Consider the following 26,618-nt stretch of genomic DNA (forward strand, 5'->3'; position numbering starts at 1 on the left):
TCCGCGCTCCCTCCGATGTGCTCTGGCTGCCGCCGCTGCTGCCGCCTTCAGTGCATCCTGCTGCTGGCAGCGCTAACCCGGGCGCTGGATGAGACGGGAGCGGGGGGGAAGATCTCTGCTGCGGTTCCGCCCGCTCCTTGATGCGGGCTTCTGCTCCGGCGAGGGTAGCACCGCCGCCGCCGAGGAGGAGCCGGCCTGCCTTCCCCCCCGCCGCCCGCCCCGGGGGCCCGCATGGCGTGCTACCTGGTCATCAGCTCCCGGCACCTCAGCAACGGGCACTACCGCGGCATCAAAGGTGTCTTCAGGGGACCGCTCTGCAAGAAGGGCGCTCGCTCGCCGGTAACTGCCACCTCCTCGCTCCCTCCCTCACTTGCCCCCCGCACGGTAGGAGCGGGGCGGGCGGACGAGTGCGCGGGGGGCCGCGGGTGCCCACGCGGCGGGGGCGGCTGGCGGGGGGGTGGGGGCGGCCCTGGCCCTCCGGGCGCACGGTGCCCGGGTCCCACTCCGCGGGGCGGTCGGCGTGGGCGCTGCCTCGCCGGGCGGATCGGAAAAGTTTCAGCGCTGGCGGCCGCCTGCGTGGGGCCGAGGGGACGGGGCTGGGGCGGCGGTGCTGGCTCGCCGCGGTGGGGCGGGGAGGTTGCCGTCTTGCTAAGTTGTGCTTCTCCGTGTGCCGCGTCTCGGGCTCATGCCGACGGCAAGGTTAATTTCTGACGATTTGCAGGAAGGTTGGAGGCTGCTAGAGGGGAAGGCTCGGTATCCGTGTCGGCTCCAGGTGTCGCGGTTTAGTACCTTGTCCAAGGTTTGGACGCTGCGGACGAGGGGGAGCGATCGACCCGCTGTTTTCGGCTTCAAAAAGGGGAAATCTGTGTTTGGCTGCGACGTGTCGTGAACTACCTGTCGAGACCCATATCTAGGCAGAACACGTGTGAAGTTTGGGGAGGTCCTGCGGAGGCCAGAGACCCGTCGAGCTACTGTAGACGGTCTCTGTGAGTCGCTAAAGGCGTTTCGTAGGGGCAAGTGGGTGTCAGGCTGCGGGCGAGCCGGCGGGGCGGGGGCCCCGGGGGAGCCGGGACGTTGCAGCCTCTGCTCCGCCTAACGATGGTGATAGTAGTATCATACATGCTTCTGTAGCCGCGACTGAACTTTCCCTGCCGACCTGCCAGGTCTCAGTATGCGAACACCTTAAGAGGTACAGACCTGCCGTCCTCCGCACTGGACTTGGGGAAGTACCGGGGGTGTCTCGCTGCCCCCACTGGTGGGACTCCCTCCGGCTACGGGTTGTGCCCCATAACACACCTGCATCCCAAACACCTTCTGAAACTGCGATGACGTCTCTGCTTTCGGTTTCTTGACTTTTGGTGACAGAAAGTGATAAATATTTTCATTCTGCAGTCCCTTGTGTGGTACGCCAGTGTGCTCTGGTACAGCACCTGCAGGTTCTTCCCTTCTACTGCGGTGTCTTTCGTGTGCAGCATCACATCACTGCTCCAGAGGTATCATCAATCAGACGCTGGCTGAGCTCTGTTTATGTTTGCTGACCCATGGAGGTGATCCACTTTTGTGTGTGGAACCTCCCAAAATCAGGAGACTGTGACTGAGATTTCTGTGCAAATGACAGAGCTAAAAAGGAAAAGTCCTCAAAGATCTAAAGTGGGAAGAAGCTTGATTGTCAATACTTCACTACTTAGTAGAACTTTAACAACTAATGTTCAAGTCGGGAGCTGTCAGAAGTATCAGAAGATACTACCCTCCAAATAGTGTTACATTGCAAATCCTTCACTTTCAAACTTCTTTCCCTTTCTTTCTACTGAGTATGCACACCACTCCTCACGTTCTGAATACCTGATGATGTAATTGTCTTACTCCATTAACAAATCATCATTTTTAACAGAGTTCTGCTACCAGCTGGGAGTAGTTTTTGTTTAAATGCAAATACCAGAGAAGAAGACCAATAAATAATTGTACTGATGTTTCTTCTCGCTTAGAGGTGCACATTTTTTTTTTAAATATATATTTTTAAAGGATTTTGCTATACATTGAATGATCTTAGTCTGAAGACAACTATCTAGTATTTAGTGGGAAAGGGGAAAAAGATTGCAAAGTTGAAAATAACCTCAGGTCTCTTTCACTGCTAAGCTTTCATGTGAGCTATCCAGAGTTTGAAACAAGTAGCAAGATCACTTCATATTCCTTTTTGCCTAAGACAGAACCTCTTGTTTTTGAGATTCATATGACCAGGAGATGTGGTGCTTTACATGGCTTGGGACTATTTTTTCTATAGAAAAAAACTGAATTTAAGCAAACCTTAACTTTCATTCTGAATTATTGAGGGAGACTTTTAACTTCTCCAAACACATCCATCTGTCTGTTTGTCTTTCTGTCTGTCTGTCTGTCTATCTATCTATCTATCTATCTATCTATCTATCTATCTAATCTATTTATTATTTTTGTTATTTCCTTTTGCTTATTTTTGGTGGCCACTTCTTGAAGGTAGCCAGGCTTTTGAGGTGATAGGCTGAGTCCTGTGGAGATGGTGTGGTGGGCAGCTCATACGAATAATGGAACATGAAAAAATAAAGTTTTATTTAGTATTTACTACTGTTATATATATACTGTTTTCATATTTACATATGGGAGAAAAGACTTTAGGAGAAAAATAAGGGGTGCTAAGTTGGCAAAGTAGATAATAGTTTGCTGTTAAATACTGAAAGCAGTGATTCTCTAGAGTAATCTGCATGTGCCTACAAACTTACAACGTCCCAGACCATATCCTTCTTGCTCATCAGTATTTATGAAGCTGGGAACAGTGAACAGCAAACAACACCTGGATACATATTTAGTTTTGCATTATGGATACAGGAGTCATGCATATTGAGATTTAATATTGAATGAAGTAGTAAAATTGTTTTGAGCATAGGAAAAAACAAACTCCACACCGCAAACAAGCCCCCAGCTATTTGTGTTTTTAGTAAACTATGACTTAAACTTGGGGACACTTCTTAAGAAAGAAGTCTTAAGCAAGTGGCATTTACTTGTATTCCTGGTGCCGGTGCTTGTGCTTTTAGTTAATACCACCACAGGTTGTGTCTGACAGTCACTTTTAAAGTGCTAAACTTGGAAGCAGCTTTGAACATTCGATTTTATAGTTTGTAACATTAAACAATCTTATATTGGTACACTATAAGCTCTCTTATGCATGAATCTACATAGTCTTTATGGCTAACATGTACCTTTCTATAGTTAAAGTGTTCTGTATTAACAGACCATGAAATGTCAGTAGACTTAGGGCTATCCTTTGAGAAATGAGAACAGTGGTGAATATTTTAAATACCTTTTCCAGCAGGTTTTCCAGGTTTTTCAGTCTGGATGTTTCTGTAATATTTATTTAACATACTTTGCTATTACTGTGTCAGAAACAATTCCGGTCCTTCTTCATGGTGTGCAGAGACACGTTTAGCTGTAGCAGTACTAAGAACAAGGTAATAGAGGACTCCAAAAATAACGTACTTCACTTGTGCATGTGGATGTGTGATGACATTGTCATAAAATCTTTTAAAAATTCTACCTTTCCTTTGGCCAGTTTCACATATTGTGAAAGGAATGGGCGAGGAATGCGCTGAAGCTGGAATCTGAAATTGGTGGTAATGAACTCCGAAAGAGTGGAATTAGCAGTCACCAGTGAATCATGTATCAGTGGAGTTTTGATAGACTTGCATGTGGAAGGCAAAGCTGAGTTTGAGAGTAGTGTCAACATTTACTGAGGATAAAGGACAGTTACCCAAGGAAGGAAGCTGCTTATTTTAGATACCTGATTCTGTGCTTTAAGTTTTTTTTATTTTATCTGGAAACTTATGTTCATTAACATATTATGAGCAAGTTTTGTGTCCCTGAAAGTTTTTGTTTAATAAAATACTGTATGATACAGAGGTACTCCAATATACTTCAGACTGATCATATTGTTTACAGGATTTTTGAGTCCTGAATAGATTACATTGATCTACGTTCTGGTTTTAGTTTTTTGCAGTCATGATAGGTATATTGCAATATTAACAGGCAGCCAAACTTGCTCAGGGGTTTACTGTCACACCTCGCAGGCCTAGCAAAGCTGGCACTGAAAAGGACTCGGCTGTGAAACTTGCAAAGAACATCTTCCAGGATACAGCAGAAAATGGTACTGGGAATTCAGCAGATGGCCCCCTTGCTTCTAAATAATTTCTGATCCAAGGATGTTATTAGGGTGCACTGTTCTGCTTGTGGATTTTTAAGGTGAGTTGTAAACAAAGTCCCATTTACTACTTGTTACTTAAAGGTTCTTTGTATTTTGAAGGAAATAGAAGATTCAGAAGACCCAGTGCCTTAGCAAATTTCTGACTTGGCTAATTATTTTTCTTCCATTGCACCCTGCAGCTTCAGCTGAATACAGTATTTTTCATGTACTTCTCTAAGCTGTTTTCTAATAAAGCTGTCAAGCAGCTGCCCTGTTGCACTTAGTGCTTGCGTAGTTTGGGTTATGGGGGGGAGAAGTGCTTCTTTGTTACACAGAGCTAGCTTTATAAAGCACAGTTCTCACCCCATGTCCAGAGGCTTCAGTAGTTCTAAATAGGTACATTGCAGGTACTTGGAAATAATGACTGTTTGGTTGATACTGAGCCACAAGCCTGCTGTTCCAGCACTAAAGCAGGTATAACCAGGACTCAGTAGCACCTTGTTACTCTGTAATGGATAACAATGCTGGGCACTTGGAAACTTCTTAGAAAATTTAAGTGTGTTTGTGAACTGAGTTACCATAAATAGAGGTTGGACTCTCTCCATCTGCCTGAGCCTAGTGGGGAAGTGCTAGTAGCACCAAGACTGCCACAAAGAATGCCAGTTTTCTGTTTGCCACCAGTGAGGAGGCATGTGTGCCAAGCACAGTTGTGAGAAGGCAATTTACAGGCTAGACTCGGTGAATGTGTACCATGGGAAATGTGGTCTAGCTGGCAGCAGTTTAAAGGAGAATCCACCGTATATCTGGGTGATTAGCTGGGGGACCAAGTAACTCATGAGTTTCTGATCATGAGCGAGTCATCCCTCAGCACTGTGGTTGCACCCTCTGCAGGACTGAAAGCAGAGAGGAAGGGTGTGCTTTAGACATTACCAAAGAAAATGCATGTGAAGTAAAATTTCAGTTATGAAATATATTATAAAGGGATAAATAATGATCTGGCAGCACCAACAAATAATCTTTTTTGGGTAGTTCCTTTGAAAGAAAAGGAGGAGGGGAAAGAACTCAACTGTACTAACAAGATAACATAGAAAGAAAAAGAAGGAGAAATAGGAAAGAAAACTGAAAGTGGTACTTTCACTCTTGTGTTCCCAAAGTCTCTGGCAGCTGCCTCCTGCAGCAATGGCCACCTGCCAGGGGGAATCCTGCTCATTCTGCTGGAAGCATGGAGTTGGCTTACCAAGGTACCTGCCTTACACAGACCAAGGGAAGGCACTCCAGCTTAACTATTTTTAATCTCATTGGTTCTGGCCACTTCATATCTCAAGAGTGAGCTGAGTGTGTTCCCTACCAGTGCTAAGGCCACCATTGTGCTGGAGAAGAGGAACAACCGTGCAGCCCACACTGTACCTTTCGGTGGCCTTATTTCCTGATTTTGTGGTTCCTCTTCCTGTGCTTTCTGTACATTTCTGTGACGTGAGAGGCAGAAAGAACTTCCAGAAAATATGAATTAGCCACATGTAGCATTGCTGCTCACGCCTTGTATTAAACATGGTTTTGTGTAATGTATGTTGGCAGCGTTTTGTATATATCATTGCAATTAAATTTAATAATCTTCAACCAATTCCTGCTTGCACCATTTCCTTTACCCACAATTAACAGTAATGTTAAACAGGTGCTTTATGTTTGACAGTGCCTTTCCAGCATTCTGATATTTTTATTGGTCACTCAATTGAGTTGTTAAAACCAGATCAATTTCTCTCTTATTTTTCATGTGGCACTGCTTGTTTGTCCATTACTTACAGAGTTACTGCCTTTGCATCCATTTACAGTCTCACTCTCAGTTCATATGCATTTTACTCACCCAGAGCTTAGCAGGTTAGGTTGGGTTTTCAATTGTTCTAATTTTTTATTTTTATTTTTTTTTTTTTTTAATTCTGCATTGAGTACAAGTTTGCAAAATGGATGTAGAGAGCTAGAGTTTGTGAAACTGGTGCTCTCTGAAGTAGTGGGTTGAACTGTTACCCAGGATCTAAACATTACAGGCTGTTCCTCTCCCTGCTCCTGCTCTGCCTCCTGGACTCCTGCCCACACGAGCTGTCCATGGTCAGCCCTTGCCTGGCTGTGCTGGGGAGGACGCTCCAGCTCCTTCCTTTGGCTAAACCAACATTTTCTTTTGACCACTGAAAGAATAAATAAAGTAAGTAACTTTCTTTATGCAAAGGCTTTCATTTGAGATTGGGTTCCTTGCTTAAATCCTGCGGTCAAAAGAATCTCATAATCGGAATGTACTTACTCCCTGCCAGAAAGGATTTGCAACAGCTCCCTGCAAAATGTTGCTAAATGGAGAAGGAAAAGAAAGCTTTTAAAGGCTGGTCAGAGTGTAAGTATTTTTTTCCTATGTGGGTTTCCCTGATAGACTGTGTAGCCTTGGCTACAAGGCTTGGGGATTTTATGGTTTAGGGTTTTTTTGGCACTTCAGATGAAGAACCTTCATTAAGTTTTTTTTGTTCATCTCAGCTGCTTACTTAAGTCATCATTACCTGCAAATGTAATTTTTCTCACTTATATTAGAAAATCTGTGGGGTGTATTAAGGAGAGTGTGGAAAATTGTTCCCTTGGGGAAAATGTTGACTTTTCTGTGGAAAAAAATAGAAAATTAAAATGTTTTAATTGCTGCCTGCTTAAATACTGTTGTTTGTTTTTTTTAAATGCTACTGCAGTACACTGCAAAAGATTCAGTTTTGTTGCTTTATGTATCTGTCTACCTGTATAAGCCTTGCTTCTTACATGGACGTATCTTCCATGATGTCCTCAAGGTCTTCACTGTGGAAGACAGTGTATCACATTAGTTATGACACATGGCAGAAGCTGTAATCCTGCTTTTAGAGCTCAAGATCTAGGATCTTTCTGTGAAAGTTTATTATACCTGCAACAGTAAAAAAAAAAATCACAGATCAGGGATAATTTTTTTAAAGGTCAAGTTAAGTTTAATTCAAGGTCAGGTCAATGCCAAAGACAAATACAGATGTGTACATGGGCCTGCAGGAGCTGAAATTCCCAACCTAACATGCAGTACCCTTAAATTCAGTTTGTTCATCCAAAGAATTAAGCAGTCTTCACTGGGGAAAAACAGTCATTCTGTAAACATATGTGCATGCACAAGTCCGTGCATACAAACTTTTCTGAATAGTAAGAAGAAGATGCTTTAAAAGTGCTATTTAGTATTCACATCAGCAGTTACAAACACTGTTTTTTTCAAGATTCAACCAGCTCAGCTGTTAACCTTTGAATGGTCAAAACTCGGGATGAACAGTATTAAAATAACTTGGATTTATTATGATAATCTGTACAGCTGATACCAGAGATAGCTAGTGTATTATTAGAGTTGAATATCCAGAACTGACTCCTGAATTTCTGTGTTTTATGTGGGCAGATACCACTGCTTGTCTTGTACAATCAACTACCGCGCATGAGTAACAGGATTTGTTATGGGATATGTACACATGCCTGAAAATGCTGTTCACTGCTCATAACGTATTGTTCTGAACCCAGTTGTAAGATGCTTCAATGACAGCTTTTTGGGTATTTTATACTAGACTAAATTTATGTGCATACTGGATAAGATGTAAACACCATCATTAAAATTTTGTCCCAGTTTCATAGTTATGTATAATGATAATTGGCAAGCTGGTTCAACTAAAGAAATAGAACTATTGCTGGGAGATTGCATGCAGCTCTGAAACAATTCATACATTAATCAACTCTAGTTGATACAATTTTTCAATTGATGTTTTCCCTGGAACACATTCTAAAGCAGATTTAGTGCATTCGTGTCAACAGAAATAGTTTATCTATATTCTGCTCAGACTGAACTAGAGAGAGGTGTTTGACGTTGTTGAGAAAATTCTCAGTTGTAATTGGCTGTAAATCTGCAGCCTGCATTTCCAACTTAAATTGTAACATGTTAGGAAGGCTTGTGAAACTACACGGGAAAAGCATAAGGATGGAGCTTCCTAAAATAGACCCTTTGATAACAAAATATTGGTAGATGGGATTTTTTAGTTAAAATTAGAAAATAAATCTCTGTGAATACTATGATCAGAGAGTCTGCTAGAAATGCAAACTGTTGTATTTATTAAACTGTGCTATGTATTTTTTATTTTCAAATAAAAGTTTTCATATTCAGATTTTTATAGTTTTGTAATTTTTTCTGGGTTTCAGAAGTGATCAGTACAAATTTTTTGTTTGCATTTACATTTTCTGTGCTAATCATGACAACTACAGTGGAAGCATGGCTCTTTGTGAGGTATGAAAAGCTTTGATTATAGGTTTGGGGTTTTTTTGAGGATTGGGTCTAAGAAAGAGCAAAAGGTGTATATGCCACCTTATGTTAGAGACTGGGAAACCAAGTTCAGAGTTTGATATTTTGAGCCCTTCTCTGTGATGACAGGAATCTCCTGTTGATGCCTTACAGGTTGACAGGGAAAGAATTTTCGGTGATCATTGCATTGGTTGCTTGGTGAATACTGTGGACCAAATACTGGCTAAGGTGGGTGATAAGTGGACTGGATAATAATAAGGATTTCTCTGTGTGGGAAAGGCAGTGCTTACTTCCAGATGATGCTCTGACTACTCCGCTGTGCTAGAAGGCAATAGGGTGTAGGAGAAGGATACCCAGGATGGCCGCAAACAGCAGGCTGAGAGGTGAACTCAGCATCTCTGGAGTTGCTGCTGGTCTGATGAGTAGCAGATCAGAAATTATCACATAGCTATTGAGAATTTGTTTAGAAAATAAAATTAAAAAGCCTAGTCATGTAGGTCTCCATACAGCAAAAGACAGAAGCTCACAATATGATGTGTATGCAAGTAGTTTCTGCATACCAAATAATAAATATACTTCCTATAAAAGTTGGTGAATACGTAGGCAGCTTCTCCCAGCTGTCTGAATGCTTAACTGCAGTCCTTGCAAAGCTATACTACTGCTCTTCCTTGGCAGAAGTCTAAGGTTATTATGTTGTATACATCTACATGAATGGACACTACCACTTCTCTAGTGTTTTAGTATACGCTTAATTCACTTTAGAGACAGGAAATCACACGTGAAAAAAAATCGTTCTGTGATCCCAATCAAAAAAAGTTGGTACTATATACAAAGATTCTGAATTTTAATTGAAATGATAAATAAATCCTTGGCTATTCAGTGTGGCAAAAAGGCAACACGAGGAAGGGTCAGCAATGTTAAGCCAGTGATTTGTTCACAAAATAACAGCACTTTTAAAAGGTTTTTTCTCTAGGAGTGAGCAATACAAATTTTTGTGGTTCCTAATTATCAATAGAAAAATCTATATAGAGTTGTGTGATCTTTGATGCAGACATTTTATTTGTATCCCATTAAACAATAATGACATTGAAAGAAGTGTTGAATATGTAAACATGCTGGTTTTACATTTTCTTAATCTCTTATGCTGAAGATCTGTTTATCAGCATAATGTATTGTATACCATGTGGAACAGGTGTTTTTTATTAGCTGTAAAGTGTACAATATATGTTTTACTGCTTAGCATTATAATAAGTGTATTTTAGAAGTCAAACTTCAAAAAACACTGATGCAACATCATGGTTATTTATCTCGGAAGTTAACCCTCCTCTCAACATAAACAAAGAATGGCTTCTAAAATTATTCCCTAGAGCACGTCTTATTTGAAAATGCTGAGTCTTGTTGGAGAAAATATGCCTTTCATTTTGGCTAGGTTAATAAATCTGTGCAGCACAGGTTTTGAGCTCTCTTCTTATTATCGGGGAACACGTTTTCATTCTGTGAAGTTTTACAAAAAAAGAGAATTGATAGCATTGGGGTTCTTATTATGTGAAGCAGGTATTTCTAAAAGTGATGACTGAAATAGAGTTATATTCATATGCTGTGCTATGACTTCTAGTGAGGAAAGGGAAATAGAGCAAATAGAGTTGGATTTGTTTGTTTGTTTGTTTTTCAGGGTTTTTTGAAGGGTTTTTTTTTTTGTTGTTGTTTTTTTTTGACAGCTGTCTTCTAGCCTGAATATCTATTCATAATATTTCTTCACCTTAAAGAAACACTGATATTTATATCTATGGGTTGTGGGATCAGCCTTTAGTTTTTCATGTTTATTTGTATACATGACAACTGTAATCAGCAGAGATCATTATAAACAGCAAATTCGGAGAAGTTAAAAATATTTCTTCCCTTGAAAGAAGTTTAAACAAATTTACAGAATGTCTTAATACAGCCTGCATAATCTTCACAGTCAATAAAGCCAAAGGTAGAGAAATGTGCTTAAAATCCACAGCAAAAATGCTTTGTTTCCACTGTCTGTGGACTCTTCAAGCAAATGAGGCTTTTAGATATGTACACTTTGAAATATTCCAGTAGAAAAAATATTCTCAAGGTTTTTTTTTTCTCCTGGATTTCACTTTAAAATTAAGTAGTAAGGACCTTGAATGACTTCTTCCCTCTGCCCAAGTAGTGTTGCTTATCCAAAGCTTTTGCCAAAGTATGGTTCATGGCCATAATATTGACTTCCTGATGCTCAGATTAGCATAATCTGAAGAATAAAACTATTATTTAAAAGTTATTTGAAATCTGTATGTTTTAAAACTATTTTTAGCTTCTACAATTGATTGCTGTACCAAGCAGTACTGTAATCTTGGATAATTAAAAAAAAACAACCAAACAACAACAAACCCACAGCAAAATAATCAGTTAGTCGATGAAATCACTATGAATGTGACAAATCACTGGCAGCCTTTTCTATCGTGTCCACTTGGGTCAAGTTTGGATCTTGACCTTCCACTTGCCTGGAGCTGTTCTAGAAATCCTAATTGGCTTCCTGATTGCCTCTTAAGAATAAATAACAGCTCAAGTAATTGTAGCACCTTATGCTGAAGAGTTTTAAATATAAAAAGCATTCTGAGCTGTCTCATTACAAGAGAAGATATGGCTACTTGTGTTGTATATTATAAAAGAAACTCTATTCTTTCCAATAATTGTTGTTTACTTACTTAGTTATGCTTATGCTTAACATAATAAGGAGGGCGAACGTAGGCATTAGGCATTAGACAGCCTTAAAAAGATTGATGCTTTTGATTACATCCTACTCTAAGATAAATGGTAGGGTTCAAATCTCTGACAGAGTTAAAAAGGATATGTGGTATCTGAAGAAACATAGAAGTGTCAATTTTTTTGCCACTTGATGCTACTAATATATTTTGATAAGATCTGCATATCAAGAATGAGGTCTCAGGTATAGTGATTTAGTACCACAATTGTACACTGTACTTCATAATGAGTAGAACAAACAATAAAAATGTGAATCCTTGCCTCTACTCTCAAGGACAGTGAACAAAGACATGTAGACATTACAGCTGGCACGTGTGGAGAGGACTTGGTTTTTAAAAGTGACTGGAAAGAGGAAAGGAAGGGGCATAGTACATGTAAACAGGGAGGTTAATTGCAAAGGAGATGAGTTTGCTACAGAGAGTGCAGAGGCTCAGATCCTCAAAGGCTGTGTATGTAGTAGTAAACAACACCAGGGAATGTGCCAGGCACTGGAGTTAATCAGCAAACTATGAAATTGTGACTGTTGTTTCTAGTATGCTTGTGGCATGGACCAAGTAACCCCAGACATTTCTTGGGGAGAGTTTGGGAACTGGCATAGAGTAGGGACAGTTACCAGCATGTGGCTTCCATTCCAAGAGAGTGCAACACCACTGACATGGGCTACTCAGTAAAGACAGGTAAAAGCCTTCCTTCTTTTTTTTACCAGGCCCTGAAATCTCTCCCCTCTATGGGGTAAGGGATTGCTGCTTCTTGGTTTCTGCTGCCCTGCATGGCTGGTCCTGTATGTCTATATGGGTGGACCATCCCTGACTTTAGTTGAAATCTAGCCCAAACTATTACCACTTTTTGTTGTGTAAATCTGGTGTAACTCCATGCAATCAGGAATTCTCAGAACATTACACCCTCAACCAATTTTGGTTCTTTGCTCCTCTTGGTCTTACCTGTAGGCACCAGATACCTTCTATTTCTGTTTTTTGGATAGCAGCATTCACTATCTCAAATTTGCTTCATCTGAGTGTTTCTTGATCTTTTCTGTTTCATGATAATGAACCTTGCTCAGGTTCTGGATGCATTGGAATCATCCCACAGTTGGCAGTGAGGTCTATGCAACTTATTTACCCAGGATTTTTACTGTCAAGCCATCTTTCCTCATTGAGGTAACAGCACATAATATAGAAGAAAACTTGTGTAAAGCATAGTTGCCCATGGAAGGAGACAAACTCAAAGAAATGCTGGATGAGGCATCAGATATTTTTTGAGGGCTTTAGGGTGATACATATATTTTGGGATTAATCAGCAATGGTATAGAAGGGCTGTCAAAGAACACAGAGCTATGCTTCCCTGAGAGTGTGCAGTTTGACTCAGAACTATCTTCCATGTTTCTTATCCTCGTAGCAGATAATTGTTCATTAAGAAGGACAATTCTGGGGTTATTCACAGTGGGATGTTGTTATGCTGTATTTCAGATGCTCATCATAGTAACATCAGTGCCACTTGCTTTCAGGATCCAGATTTCTGGTTGGAATAAATCTGATCTAAGTAAAAGCCATATATAAAACACTTTTTATCTTTCCAGCAGAGAAAAACCTCAGCAGAATTCAATCCCAACTCTTGCTAGCTTAGAAATGCAGAGCATTAGGCTTTTGGAGTTTGAATTATTGATTGAACTTAATATCCCAATATTAATTAGTATTAATCACATTCCTAGTATTCTTTTAATATCTGAATATTAAGCTAATATCCCATTCTCTGCTGTTAAAATTTTTGTGGGTGAGTGAGTGACCAGGCCAGTTAACACCAGCTGTATAATTTTCAGGTTTCTTTTGGAATCTAACACACAATATTTTATTAAAAATATAAGATGGATTTATCTGGGTTTGTATGTTTAGCTGCCCTGTTAGGGATTTTTGTCTGTTTCTTTTCTTCTTAGATTACAGTGCTGCCATTCACGTAATTTGCTCTAACATAATATGTACTAGAAACTTGCCAACAGCCATTATCTGTAAGGCTGCTTGAGGAGAAATCCTTCTGTTTAATGACTTCAGAGGGACCCTCCCCTTGGATGAAATAGTAGGGCTGGCATTTATTTCCATGTAGGTATTCTCTCTTCACAAGAACAGAGAGACAGTTCTGCTGTTTCAGCTCTGCACAGAGTGCACACCAGCGATGCTCTCACACCTGGGGATGTGAGTGATGGCAGGTCACCCACTGTCAGGAAACTTTTAAGCTTGGTGCTTCACTGGACAAAAGGGAGTCACCTTTGGGTACTCATTCCTTCATGTTGTTGATGCCATTAGGCAAGTGACAGATTAAGGTGTCTTGCTTTATTATCTGGAGCTAGTAAATATTTCCACTGTGATACTCAGTGATGATTGGATGACATTGAAAAATTACATATATGGGGTTGCAAGGAGTTTTGTGGAGCTGCTTCAGTTTCTCTGTCTGGAGTGGATATATATGACACCTCTCTGCTGGCCCATGTCTTGGTATGTCCGCTACCAGTGCAACTCTATGTGCATTGTGGTACCTGCTAGTCACAGCTCTCACTGTCTCCATCCAAAAGTTCAGGAGGAAATTTGGGAGAGAACATGCAAGATGGAAATGTGAAGGCCTGGGTTGTTCATCCTGCCTTTCTGAGATGTGCTTGGAGTTCATAATGATTCAGCCGAATGGGGGTGATGGGGAGTACTGCCTCTAGAAGGTGGAAGCTACAGAAAAGTAGGGGAAGATAAATATGAGAAAATGCATGTGTTTTCCATGGGTTTTGTTTTCCTACTAACAGCATGTTAGAGAAAAAGTATTCATTTATTGGCAAAGGTCTGCATCGTGACAGTTGATCTCAAATAATTTAAAAAAGAGGTAAAAGCTTTGGCAATTTTGGCGATTGTGTGTGTGTGTGGATATTTTCACTCTCTCTGTAGGTGCCTAGTGAACTATTCTGCAACTGCAACTGCAGCTCTCTCACTGTGATATTTAGCAGACTGGCACTGTTTTAATCTCGGCTCCAGAACAATTCAGACACAGGTTACATATTATTTTGGTTAATTTATATGTAGTTAGTTTGGATGTACTTACGGGTTACAGGCAATGTATTAGAACAAGGGTTGGTTTTAGTACACAGATACGTGAACTGCCTCCCCTGCGTGACTGTAATTCCAGTGTTTTTATTACTCTGTGTGAACTATAAAGTGTTGCTCTGGTAGCAGACTAAGTGTACTTATCACAAACTAAAATTCTGAGAAAATGCAGCTTTTGCCAGGAGAGTATTAGGAGTTCCCTTCTTCAGGTATGGTTCTCAGAATTATTTTGTTTAAAGGAGGGAATGAATAAATAGCTTTTCCAGATGCAGGAGCACAACTTTTCATGCTAGGTATGTCCCTAGGAAGTGTAGTTTTTTGGCAAGCATGTGCAATAATTTATCTGAGCCATTTGTTAATATTGGCAAAGTGTCACAGATGCTTTGGGTGCTTATAGCAGGCTGGGGAGAAGAATGCAGCAGCAGGTTGCTGCTTCATCCCTTCTCCAAGGGCTGGCATTTGCACACAGCAAGAGGTCAGAAAGGTGCATTATGTACCCCTTGTAACTAGCACGGGAATTACTCTGTGCTTCTCCTGGTAGTTTCAAGTTTTGCTGAGTTTAGCTCTCATGATTTTCAGCAAAATCTCTTGTGAAAATGTTTATAGAAAATCCTGTCTCCCGTGCAATTACTCTGCCATATGCTGTGGCACGTCTTACTCATTCTTAGAACATTTTATGCTCCCATGGGTGTTTAAGAATCAATACTACCATACAGTAAAAAATTAACATATCAAATTAATTTTGTGTTATACAGATACAATGATGGATAGTGTCAGTTCAAGGCTTAATCCTGAATATGGTGAAGTTGAAAAGATGACTTGGTGTTAATTTGGTTTATAATTGGCACATAAGGGTCTTGTTTTTTTCCTGATTGCATAAAAATCATGTTATTAGATAAATATTGGCATAGCATATTAACAAACAACAATGGCAAAAAAAAATACATCATATTCTTTGATAAGGAATGTAATACAAAATTTCAAGCAACATTTTTTATTTTCATGAAGAATAGATCTATTTGCAGTCCTGTAATTATTTTATGAAGTGGAAAGTCAGTCAGATTACTCTCAGATTATTATATTACCTGTGTTAGAAAGCTGTAATTGGCGATTACTGACGGTTTCTGTCAGGTTTGGCTTGGCAACAAACAAGGTTAATGCAAGTGCTCATAAAGTTGAATTAATTTTAAATTATCTTTAAAGTTAAGATGTTAAGGTTGAAATACCTTTAAAGTAAGTTAAGTGCTGCTTGTGTTTGGAATGTGATCTGATATATAATTAGGTTTCTCTTACGGAAAAGTTAGAAGCTGTAATCCAGTGTTCAGAATGAGCCGCAGAAATATGTCTTTTTAAAGTTTAGAAATGTTTAAAACTTAATATAAACAGATTTTAAAGTTTATACGCATGTAATGGTGTGCATGGAATGGTGGCATAGGAAATACTGACTTTTAAGCAAAGAAAATTTTGGATCACCAGGGATATTGGAAGTTAAGTGATTTCATCTTCTAGGTGGTGGAGCTGTTAAAAATGTGAGTGTGGGCAGTTGGTATCATTATATATTAAAAATAAATATGTAGAAAAGTTTGCTAGGGTCTGTAAGATGAAGAATGGGCAACAACATCCACAATAGTGCTTTTAAAGACTGTTCTAATTTTGTTAATATGTCATCATTTTTCAAAACTGAACAATCTTAACACATTACAGAGAGTGGTTAATTTATCTAGAGGTTTTATGAGAAATAGGTGAATGTGTCTATTTCTCCTTTTTGCACTCTCAAAATAGGAAAGGATCAAAAAGGTGACAGTGTTTGTTCAAAATTTAGGCCAGCATCCTTCAGCTGTTTTGGAAATAGTGTTGCTGTGTTGTCTTATTGAAGGGAAAACAGCATCTTTTTCACATGCACAAGGACTTCCCATGCTAAGTCAGCTTGAATTAAAGTTGCTGAATGTTCTATAGCAGAAAGAGCTTTGAACCTAAATTTGATTTTAGCCCTCCTCACTGCAGCCTGTGGACAGGAGAAGGAATGTGATAGTGTTTTCACTGAATACTGGAATTCTTGTGGACATCTGACTGCCTCCCTTTCCCTCTGTTTTATGCATTCATTTGGTAAAAATACCTTCAGCAAGCCTGGAGAAGGGAAGGACAGAAGAAAAAGAACATAATAAAAACTGCTATAAGAAGGAATGCTTTGCTTGCTTCCATTATGTCTGCCTGGTTGTTCCTAGAGAGCAATGATGTGCTTTGCTCTCACTACTGCAGGATGGCTCCATGCAGGGTGTACACACCCAGGGAGCTCCCTACATGGAGAAAGGCAAAGAGTGGGAGTTGAGGAAAGGGAAGTACGAAGAAGAAAATAAGGTCCCTGTGGCCCCTTCCTCCAAGAAGCAGCCTGTGCAGGCAGGGCTCTGTGAAGCAGCAGCGGGAGCAGCAGTAGTTGTGAAGCCCATCCATTAATCTCAAGGGGGAGTGGTGCAAGCAAGAGGCAAAATGAGGGGGTAGTTTGCTTTTCTGTTATGAACTGGTTGCAGAAAGGAAAGGGACACTCCTTGAAGTCAGGGGAAATTAATGATACGTGCACGTAGACTCTTTTCATGATCCAGTTTCTAAACTACTGTATGTCAGTACTCCTGCCATTTTTAAAAGATACATAAATAGGGAAAGGAAAGTACATTTTCACTAAAGCTGGAGAAGATGGGATCTAGTGTTCTAGTAAAACACTATTATTATTCCAGAGGGAAGCAATGTATGTGGGGAAATATATACATTAAAAATTATATTACATTTCTATAAATCCGTTATATGTTAATATTAACAGGGCTAATAATTTATCTCATTAATTTATGAGAAGAGTGTCAGTAATTTTTGCCTGGGTCGAGTGGCAGCATAGCTATGTACTTCACTTGAAATATCTTGGCTCTGAGAATTTTAATGAGATTTCTACCTTTTCCAATCTGTGAAACTCTCTGTGCACCTAAATGTCTAGGTAGTAGACATGAGCAGACATCCTTGATTTTAGTAGACATTAGTGGACATTCCTGACTTTTGAAAAAAAATGATAATACATTGACATTGTTAATGAAGGAGAAAAATTTTAGCAGAAGTCAGGTGGTGTCTGTGTCAAGCTCAGAATAGTCTAAAAGTTTCAGACCACTGATATATTTATGTACTATTCAAAATAATTAGTGCAAGCAGTCAGTGTTACGTCAGTTGCTTTGAGATTGCACAACGAGATGCAGTCCCAGGCTGGTACAGCCTCCCTCTCAATAGGACTGTGAGCTCAGAAGCCAGATTTTGCAGGTGGGACTCACTTGTATGGAGCACTCAACAGCCAGAATCTTTGAGCAGCTTGCTGGCTGAGATAGCAGAGAGGGGGGGTGGCCTGAGATTGTTCCTGTCCATATAGGCATGATTTTGTGTTATTTAAAAAAAGATTAGAATCTACTGTCTCTTAATCAATAAGCAAAAGAAAAAGTAATTAGATTGTGCAGTCACCTATGCAATACTTTTGAAAAACAGTTTTTACATGAGAATAAATGAGCACATTGCACTAGGGAAACTCACCCTAATCAGAAGTGCTTCTTTCAAATAATGACATTTGTAAGCATAAGTAAGAATAACGAAGTCTCAGTGTTGGTTTCTAGGACCAGAAAGAATACAGATAGTTTTATTTATGGTTTCTGGTTTCGTAAAATCTACCAAAATATTTTCTGTTGAGAAGGCTATACTTTATTCCTTCACCAAAACAGAAAAAAAAAATAAAAAATAAAGGAGAATACAGATTAATGGGTATTTCTACATGGAAATGGATTATTCATGTCATGCTGCATGAGACATACTCTGGAAATAAAGGGACAGGGGTATATTTGCTAGTGTGGTGTCCTTAATTCCATAATTTATAATGATAGAAAAGATAATGAAAATTACTTGTTGAAGACAGCTCACAAAAATGATAAGTGATAGTAAATAGGTGATACACTGGAAAGAAGAATTCCTGGTGGTTAGAGATGACAGAGGAGGTGATATGTGCGCTATCTATTGTGGTTCTGTGCCTGCCTCCTGGGTAACTTTGGCAATTCAATTAACCGAGATGAGCCTGTGCTTCGTCATCCATAAAAGGTAGATAATACTTACCCACCACACAGCATCTTAGTAATTGATTTTTGTAAAGTGTGTTGTGATTCCCAGATGGAAGGTACTATACAAGTGTCAAGTATTATTATTATTGCTACTAGTAGTAGTACTAGTACTTGGCATTTATACTGCTCTTGCCTGTTGACTGTGCTTTAAGTATTCCTGCAGTGTCTGAGTGAAGTATGTACCTATGTATTTTTAGATTAAGAAATTCAACAGTCATCTAGCTTGTTCATTTTCATGGTGGTTGTAAGAGTAAAAAAAACAACACAAAAAAACAGAACAGGAAAAAATTCTGAAGTGCAAACATCTGTGTGATTATTAGAGCACTTGTGGGAGGTTGTAGATAAGATTTGGAGTTTGGTCACAGTTAGGACACATAACAGGGCACTCTCAATTTCTAGACAAGTTCTTTAAGCACTGAGTTGTGATAAAGCCTTCCTCCTCTAGCTATGTTTTTGAATTAAAAAACCTAACGATGTTGGTGGGTGTTTATCATGCTCAGAGCAAGTCTGTTCTTCCAGACACTTCTGAGCAATTGTGCCTTGATTTGGCAAAGATGATGAGCTCCGCTGAGAGGCTAGTGTTGGCTACGGGGAGTCCTAGGCATGCTCAGAATTCTTGGCACTGCCCTTGTACCATCTTTCATTTCAAACATAGTTTTCATACCTCCAGGTTTAGATTGATCTGGAGATTTTGGATTCTATTTTTGTTGAAGGGCTTAAAATCTCCTAAATTCTGCTTTAGGCTCTTCAGACTTTGTATGTGTTTTGTTTGCTTCTTTGTTTGCTTCTTTAACTTCACTAAATCTGTCTTTTAATAATAATCTGAGATTTTATAGTTGCCTTTTTCCTGCCTAACTGCATACATTTCTTTAATCTGTGTCACCTTGGAAAACTGGAACTATAAATTACTCACCCATCTTTTTGGATGAGATTTCACATTAAGAAATATGTGTATACCCATGGTTCCATTGCCACCTTTGGTGTGGGTGCAGCGGCTGCACAGTCACCATGTCTGGAGATGTTCTCTTCAAAAGCAGCAATTTTTCAAAGTGGCAAGATGTCTTTGGTTCACGGCAGCAATGGACTCCAAAGGTCAGGCACTCTTCCCAGGCTCAGCAGGTGTCTAAATGTCACTTACTGGAAGCAACAGATATCTGTTGCCTCACACACGGGCAAAGATGATATGAATACATGGCATGGACTCAAGCAGCAAGCCACAGTTTTAATGCAATAAGATATAACCATCACCAGACATAAATTCTGTTAAACTTACGTGGATGTAGTGTAATTATACTAACATGCTGTCCAAGGTACTAAAGTATTCTGGGCTGTACAGAGGTCCCTTCAAGCAAAGCATTGGAGTATGTTATCTGCTGTTTGGAAGGCTTTTCTTAAGGCTTCAAAGGACAAGACCTGCAGTACTGTACTTTCCATGGTTTACCTCTGAAGACTGCACTGAACCTTACCTCCTATGTACACCCTTCAATGGACTTTGACTTGCAAGAGAATGAGGTGTAGTTTTCATTGCAAAAAGCTTTCAGAGTTTTTTTGGTGCAATCAAAAGCTGAAATCAGATTAATCAGGAAAACTCCTTATTGCCCACTGTGACCCAGGAGAGCAGTTACAGCTCCGAATCGTGTATTTGGGATATGTGTGGTTTGGGGAGTGGGGAGGACTTGGCTTTGAAAGCAGACGTTCAGTCGTTATTTATGTGCGGACAATCTCAATGAATCATTTACAGACCACATGTGTAAATGAGAGCAAAATGTGATTCAGCATTTTGTGATGAAAAGCAGATACCCAGAGACATCTTATTTTGTTAAGTGTCGCATTCCCAGACCATCATTAATGAGAGCTTTGGAAATCTGTGAGTAAATGTTTCTTCTTTGTGTCCTAGACATTAATGGTTATCAATAGCAGCAGGCTGCTGAAGTTAGCTTAAATGGCAAGAACGGTTTTCATGAAAAGAGTAATGGGTAAAAACAGATTGAGTTTGAAAGTCAGTGCAGGCACATGTCTCATGCTTGCCTGAGAGGTGAGCTGTCTAGAGACCTCTGTGTTGCTGATGATGGTGAAAAACTGTAAAATTGCTAATAACAGAGCTGGTTAAATGTGCAACTGACAGGCTTGGGTTCTGCATTGAGACTTTCTGCTTTATGCAGACTGGCAGGTACAGGGTCCTGCTGCCTCCCTCAGCAGAAGGAAGGCTCCAAGAATTAATGAAGCATTATCCATAGAATTATCCATGATATTGGTACAAACCAAGGCTTAGACAGGAAGAATGTTGCATGCTCCATACATGCTCTGCACCTTCCTGCTTCCTTGCTGTAGCTCTCCAGCCAAGCAACTCCATCCCCTTGTACTGCCACAAGACTCAACTTTCTGCTTCAGAAAATTATATTTCTGTAAGAGGAGGAACACGTGATTTTCGTATACTGTCTATACCTAGTTTAGGGATACTATCTCAATATCTTACTGCGTCTTTTAAAAATAAGATTCAGTCTTGCAAGCATTGCCTGAATCAATAGGATTATCTGCATTAATGAAAGTCAAAGCATTCCTTAGAAATCAGTGCAAGAAACACTCTTTTTATATAATCCCCATTTCTACCTTTAATATTCTCCATTATTTCTTTTATTGAACAAATTATTCCCTACTTTAAAATCAGCTATATGCAAAAATATTTTCTAAACAAAATTAAAATGTATTTTTACACATAGATAAAAATTATCCAAAGTATAAAATAGCATGCAAGTGTTCTAACTTGAATGAAATTTCTCTTTCAAGCTTGCACAATAAGAGATTTAATTATTTCCTGTATATATGGACATATAATGCCAAGGTATGTCACTGTACTGCAGAAAATTTATTTAATACTTTCCTGAGGCCACAGAAATTATTTTAAAACTTGTTTAGTTATCTTAAACCTCCTTTCAAATTTAAACTTTTGAGGACAGTTTGATGCATTAGAAGATCCCATTTGATGGAGTAAGGTGAAACATAACTGTACCAGGACGTATTTCTGTGGCTGTATTCTGTGGTGGGATTCATTCATTCGTTCATTCATAATATGACCCCTAGTGCATATATCCAATGGAGTTAGATTAAAGCATATAATTTTTTAAAAAAAGTTACAGCTTGAAGGAGACCTCATGCAGGCTAGACTAACACAGAAGTGTTTGTAGCCATCTGAATATTGGCCAAGAAAATTTGTGTTTTCAGTCTTAAATTGTGTAAGCTTTTGGAACAGCTTTTAATTCACCATATAACAAAGATAATTTGGCTTTTGCTAGTAACAAATTTCTTAGGTTTTAGCTCATCAACTTTCTGCAGCTTAACCAATGATGGATCTACTTTATATTGATGGAGTCTGAGTGTGAGAAAAAAATGTGGCTGTGATGTTTGTACATTTCTCCCTTAAAGCAGGATTCAGAAATGGGGACTCACTTATAATAAGTGATGAGTATACAGAACATTGAATGTTATAAATAAGGCAAGTTCTTTGTTCCAAATGACCTGGACCCTAACAGACAGGATATTTGATGGTTATTGGATCCTTAGAAATGAACAGACATCTAGACAGAAAATACATGTACAGAATGTCACCTTGACTCTTCCAGGCTTATATCCGTGTAATCCTGTTGATGTCACTGCTGCTGTTATGAGCATCTCTTCAGTTTGGAGAGTGTGCCTTGCACCTCACTGTAGAACTTACATCATGGTATTATCTGTCTTTTAATCTGAATTACATATGCCTATATAACATGTGAAGGAATATGGGGTGATGCTGCTGTACCACCATAGTGGGCATTTTTCCATTTTCATGTAGCATTAATTTCAGCATCTGAAATTTGAAATACCATAATCTGTGAATGAAAGGGGTTTTGACATGGTTCATCTTTGTGTAAGACAATTGGTGTTTAAAATGTTACCTTTAGAGAATTCTAGTCCATTGTGTAATTATGCACAATGGCTGATTTCTGAGGTCTAAATTTGGCTTGCCTGAAGGGTAGCCCATGTCTTGCTTGTGCTCCACTGTAGCTTTGTCCATGCTACAGCTGTGGCTGTGCTTGTAATGACAATCAGGAGTTCTATCAAAATGCCTAGGTTTTTTCATCCATGGTGAAGAATAACTAGAACCCTAAAAATATGGTAACAGTCACAAAGTTCTGAGGACTTAGATTATCACGTAATGAGTTTATATCAACTTCTTATGTTGCACTGTGTTTCCATATACACACAGCACCCCTGCCTGTAGATACATTTCCTTTGGATGTGTGTAAATCTCCTGTACTATGTAACTCTTAGCAAGCATGTACCAGGCAGGAGAATAGCAATAAGGAGATACTCCAAAGGATTTAAATTGCTCTGCAGCTGGGAACGGAGCCTGCTTCTGCCTGTGGACATAACTTGAGAACTGTACAATGGCCTTTTATTGATTATTTGTAAGGCGTGAGATAGAGGAAGAATATCCAACATTTTAAGACAAGGTAACATACCAGGAATCTTTTCAAGTGATTCAGACAGAGAATTCTGCCTGATAGAGGTAAGAGCTGCTCTTCACACTATTTATTATCAAGGATTTGCAATAGATACGACATAACCTTTTGAAGTTTTCAAGATACAGCTTCCACTATTAAAAAAAAACAACACTAGAAGCATAAAGCTGTGCACATAATTAAAAATTACTGTGTGTATTGAATATGTTGTTCCATTAGAACAAGCAGTTTCAGCTAAATTTGTCATAATCTGCTGGATGCTTGGTAGTTTGCATAAAATGGTATAGTAATTGTTTTTGATACTTGTGGACAAATGTTTAAAACTCTAAATCATTGTGCAGCACTAATTCCTGGCTTGGAAGACTGCTGGGAAGACAGTAAATGGGAATAAGGAGTAAAATAATCTCTCATTTCTATAGGTGGTTCCTAACATTCACATCTTTATTACTGTCTTTTCTGTGATGGTGCAGGCAAATTTCCAGGCTGTTTATTGGAATAATTTACATCTGCTTTAAATGCTTACATAGAAGAAATAAAAATGTTGAGGTTAGTTATAAGAATCCATATGCCTAATACAAAATAATACAATATTAAAGTGCACATGGACCTTTTTTTCCTCTTTTTTTTTCTTTTCTTCTTTACATCCAACTCAAGGGATGCTTATCTGACTTACTGCATATTGACTGATCTGAAAAGCTGTTGAAGTTGTTCCAGTTGAAGGTCAGTCTGATTTCAGTTCAAAATCTATCTCTCGTTACTTACTTGAGAAAAAAGTTATTAACCAGTTCTTTAAAAGAACCTATTCCAAGGTATGCTTAGGGTCATTAGCAATCAACATCTTAAGTGAACACCTGTCCCTCCACTCCCCCATACTCCATGCAAGCCAAGCACTCGTCCTACCCCTTCCTATTCTCCACTTCCATAATGTTCATGGTGAGTTACTCCACTCCACCCATCCCATTTCCTTCAGAAAGCAATGAATGGGGCACATGGAAGTCTGGGATCATGTGCATAAAGGTCTCTGCTGGCTGGTTTTCCCTTTTTATTGCTGGTCCTCTGCCCTGCTGAGTTATCTGCAGGCCACAATCCTTTGAGGGTGTTCCTGCTCCTGTGTAGGTTGCCCATGGGCTGTGTCCCAGTCTGTCAAGGTTGTCTCTGCTCCTTCGTCATGGAGAGTCTCCTTTTGAGTGTGCATCTCCAGCTGTGCCCTGGTGGGTCATCTCTGCAGTGTGTCTCCCGTCCCTAGCAGCTGCTACCTGGCTGGTGACAGTTTTTTGTAGGTGAGGGGAATTGTGTGGCTGCAATTTGTTTTTATTGATGCATGGCGGTTCATGGATTCCCATCACACGTCACCACTGCAGCACCCTGCTGATTAAACCCTATAATTTATGCCCAGCACAGTGACATACATCAAATTCCTTTTTAAATAAGTATTTTTTAGAAATAAACTGTATTGTTAAGTCAGTGTTGTACTTCCTGTTCCTTCCTTTGCAGAAGGCACATCGGCTCCAGCATCTGGTTCAAGGTAAAAGAGAAACCTGCACCTGCATTGTTGGCAAACATAGTATTTGGGTGCTATAAGTTGCTTTTTTTCCATGGTATAAAATAAAGCAGATTTGAGAATTTTTCTTTAATTTCTTTGGTTGGTAAATTTGCTGAAATCATCTTTTCCCAAAAGCATAGTGATTTTTTATGTTTCTGTTGGCTTTTTTTTGGTTGTTGTTTTTTTGTTTGGTTTGGTTTTTGTTGTTGTTTTGTTGTTGTTGTTTTTGTTTGTTTGTCTGTTTTGTTTAGATTTGTGTTTTTGTTTTGTTTTCTGTTGTGTTTTTTTTTTTGAAACATGTATTTGTGTGATGTTCTAGCTTTGCCTGATCCTGGGTTCCTTTCCTCTCTTTCACATCCACCCTCAGTTGCTGTGTGAATTGTTTATGGTGAGCGGGACAGCTCCTACAGAAAAAGGAACAGAGATACAGACTCCATCTGGGATACTTAACTGTGGAGTGGGAGATGCTGTTTGCTCTGAACCTGCTAGGGCAGAGTTTTCGGGAATGTGCAACCTCATAAGACTAAGCCATTAGCTTTTCTAGAAGTTGTCTTTTTAAAAAGTATATTTTACATGGACAAATACATAGTCTTGTTTTTTGTAACTCTGAAAAAAATATGTGAGATTCTTCTTTTTATGTCTTTATGCATGTTTCTTGTCGGTAAGTCCCATGGTCATTATGAAATCACATATATTTTCAGCTAGATATGTTGTAATTTCTTTGTTTTTAAAAAAATTCTTCCAAGTGACCCCACTATGTGCTTGTAGACAGAGTTAAGCTCTATGTTATTTGCTGTTAAACCAAGAAATTGAAGTGAGATGAAATCAGTATAACATGAGTTTAGAGTTTATGTATTAAAATAAATAGGAGGCATTTTTTGTCTATTAGGCTGATGGCAGAAGTAAAATTAAATTCAGCCACAGAGTACAGAAGAGCAAGATTAAATCTGTGATGCGCTGTGGTTTGTGAGAGGAAAAGAATGATTCCTGCATATGTTTTACAACATCTGAGTGGAAAACTGATTCTGCAGCTTGGGATAGGAAATACAATCAGTGCAGCTAAAGCCAGCATCTATTTATCTTAAATTAATCATTCTCCAAGTAGGCAGTTGATATCCTAGTGCTGTGTGCCATCTTTTTTACATTCATGCAGCACACATAAAACCAAAGAACTGTTATTGTGGGAGCTAAAATATATTGCAGCACACAGACTGGAAATGTTTAAAAATAGACCGTTTGATGTATGTTCAGTTGACAATTAAACTGTATTAACAATTTTTATTTTAATGCTTACAGTTACTGGACATCAGGAAACAAATATGGTCACAAATTTTTACAGTTTTCACAAATCTAAAAATTGATTTTAAGATCTTTAGATACAGTAGAATAGAAATAAGCTACAGGTAGATTTCAAGCTAGAATATTTTTTAGTTTATTCAAGTTCTTTAATTCAATGAGATTTATTGCTGATTTTCTTCAATATGGAGACAAGCAAAAATCTTGAGAGTTATTTCTAGCTGCTTTTGAATATACAGGGAATTGGATAGGCCATGTCTGAGTCTCACACTCCGGATTGAATAACAGGAAGAAAGTTATTATTGGGGTTTTTTTGCATTTCAGTTTTGATACATACAGTTTAATTCACAAACACAAGAATTCAGATGATAGCCACACTAAAGAGACCTGTCTTTGAGGCGCAGATTCTCCAAGGCTTTTGAAATGTTTCTTCTCATTCTAGGAGAGAACCTGAGGTTTTGTTGGGTTTGACCTCAAGTGTCATAAGAGTGAACAAGAGAAAAATAGAGTTTACTTTCTCCTACTGCAGATGTAGTAATTAGAAGAAAACTAAAAGGAAGAGTCAGTCATTATGCAAAAAGCAGGAAATGAAGCAGGTGAAATTTCCTCTTAAAGCCATGTTTTGTTTTTTTTTTTTCTTAAAGCCATCATCTTAAGCATTGATGATATCTGACAGTAATTGCATGTCAGCCAAAGTACAGGTATCTTTTTTGTTGTTGATTCTCATATGATCACACTAAAAAAAAACACCTCCTCCGAGTATTCTT

The 26,618-nt window shown here is 39.1% G+C and overlaps 1 protein-coding gene across 1 annotated transcript in view; it reads left to right on the forward strand.

Annotated features, from left to right (window-relative positions):
- Nucleotides 1–231: 231 nt before the first annotated feature.
- Nucleotides 232–26,618, forward strand: part of ZNF804B (zinc finger protein 804B) — a 226,151-nt gene continuing 199,764 nt past the window's right edge. Inside the window, exon 1 of the mRNA XM_051610819.1 lies at nt 232–339. Within this exon, the coding sequence (XP_051466779.1) occupies nt 232–339 (108 nt within the window). The remainder of the gene's footprint in view (nt 340–26,618) is intronic.

The sequence above is a fragment of the Apus apus genome, chromosome 2 (genome assembly GCF_020740795.1).
Source record: "Apus apus isolate bApuApu2 chromosome 2, bApuApu2.pri.cur, whole genome shotgun sequence".
NCBI lineage: Eukaryota > Metazoa > Chordata > Aves > Apodiformes > Apodidae > Apus > Apus apus.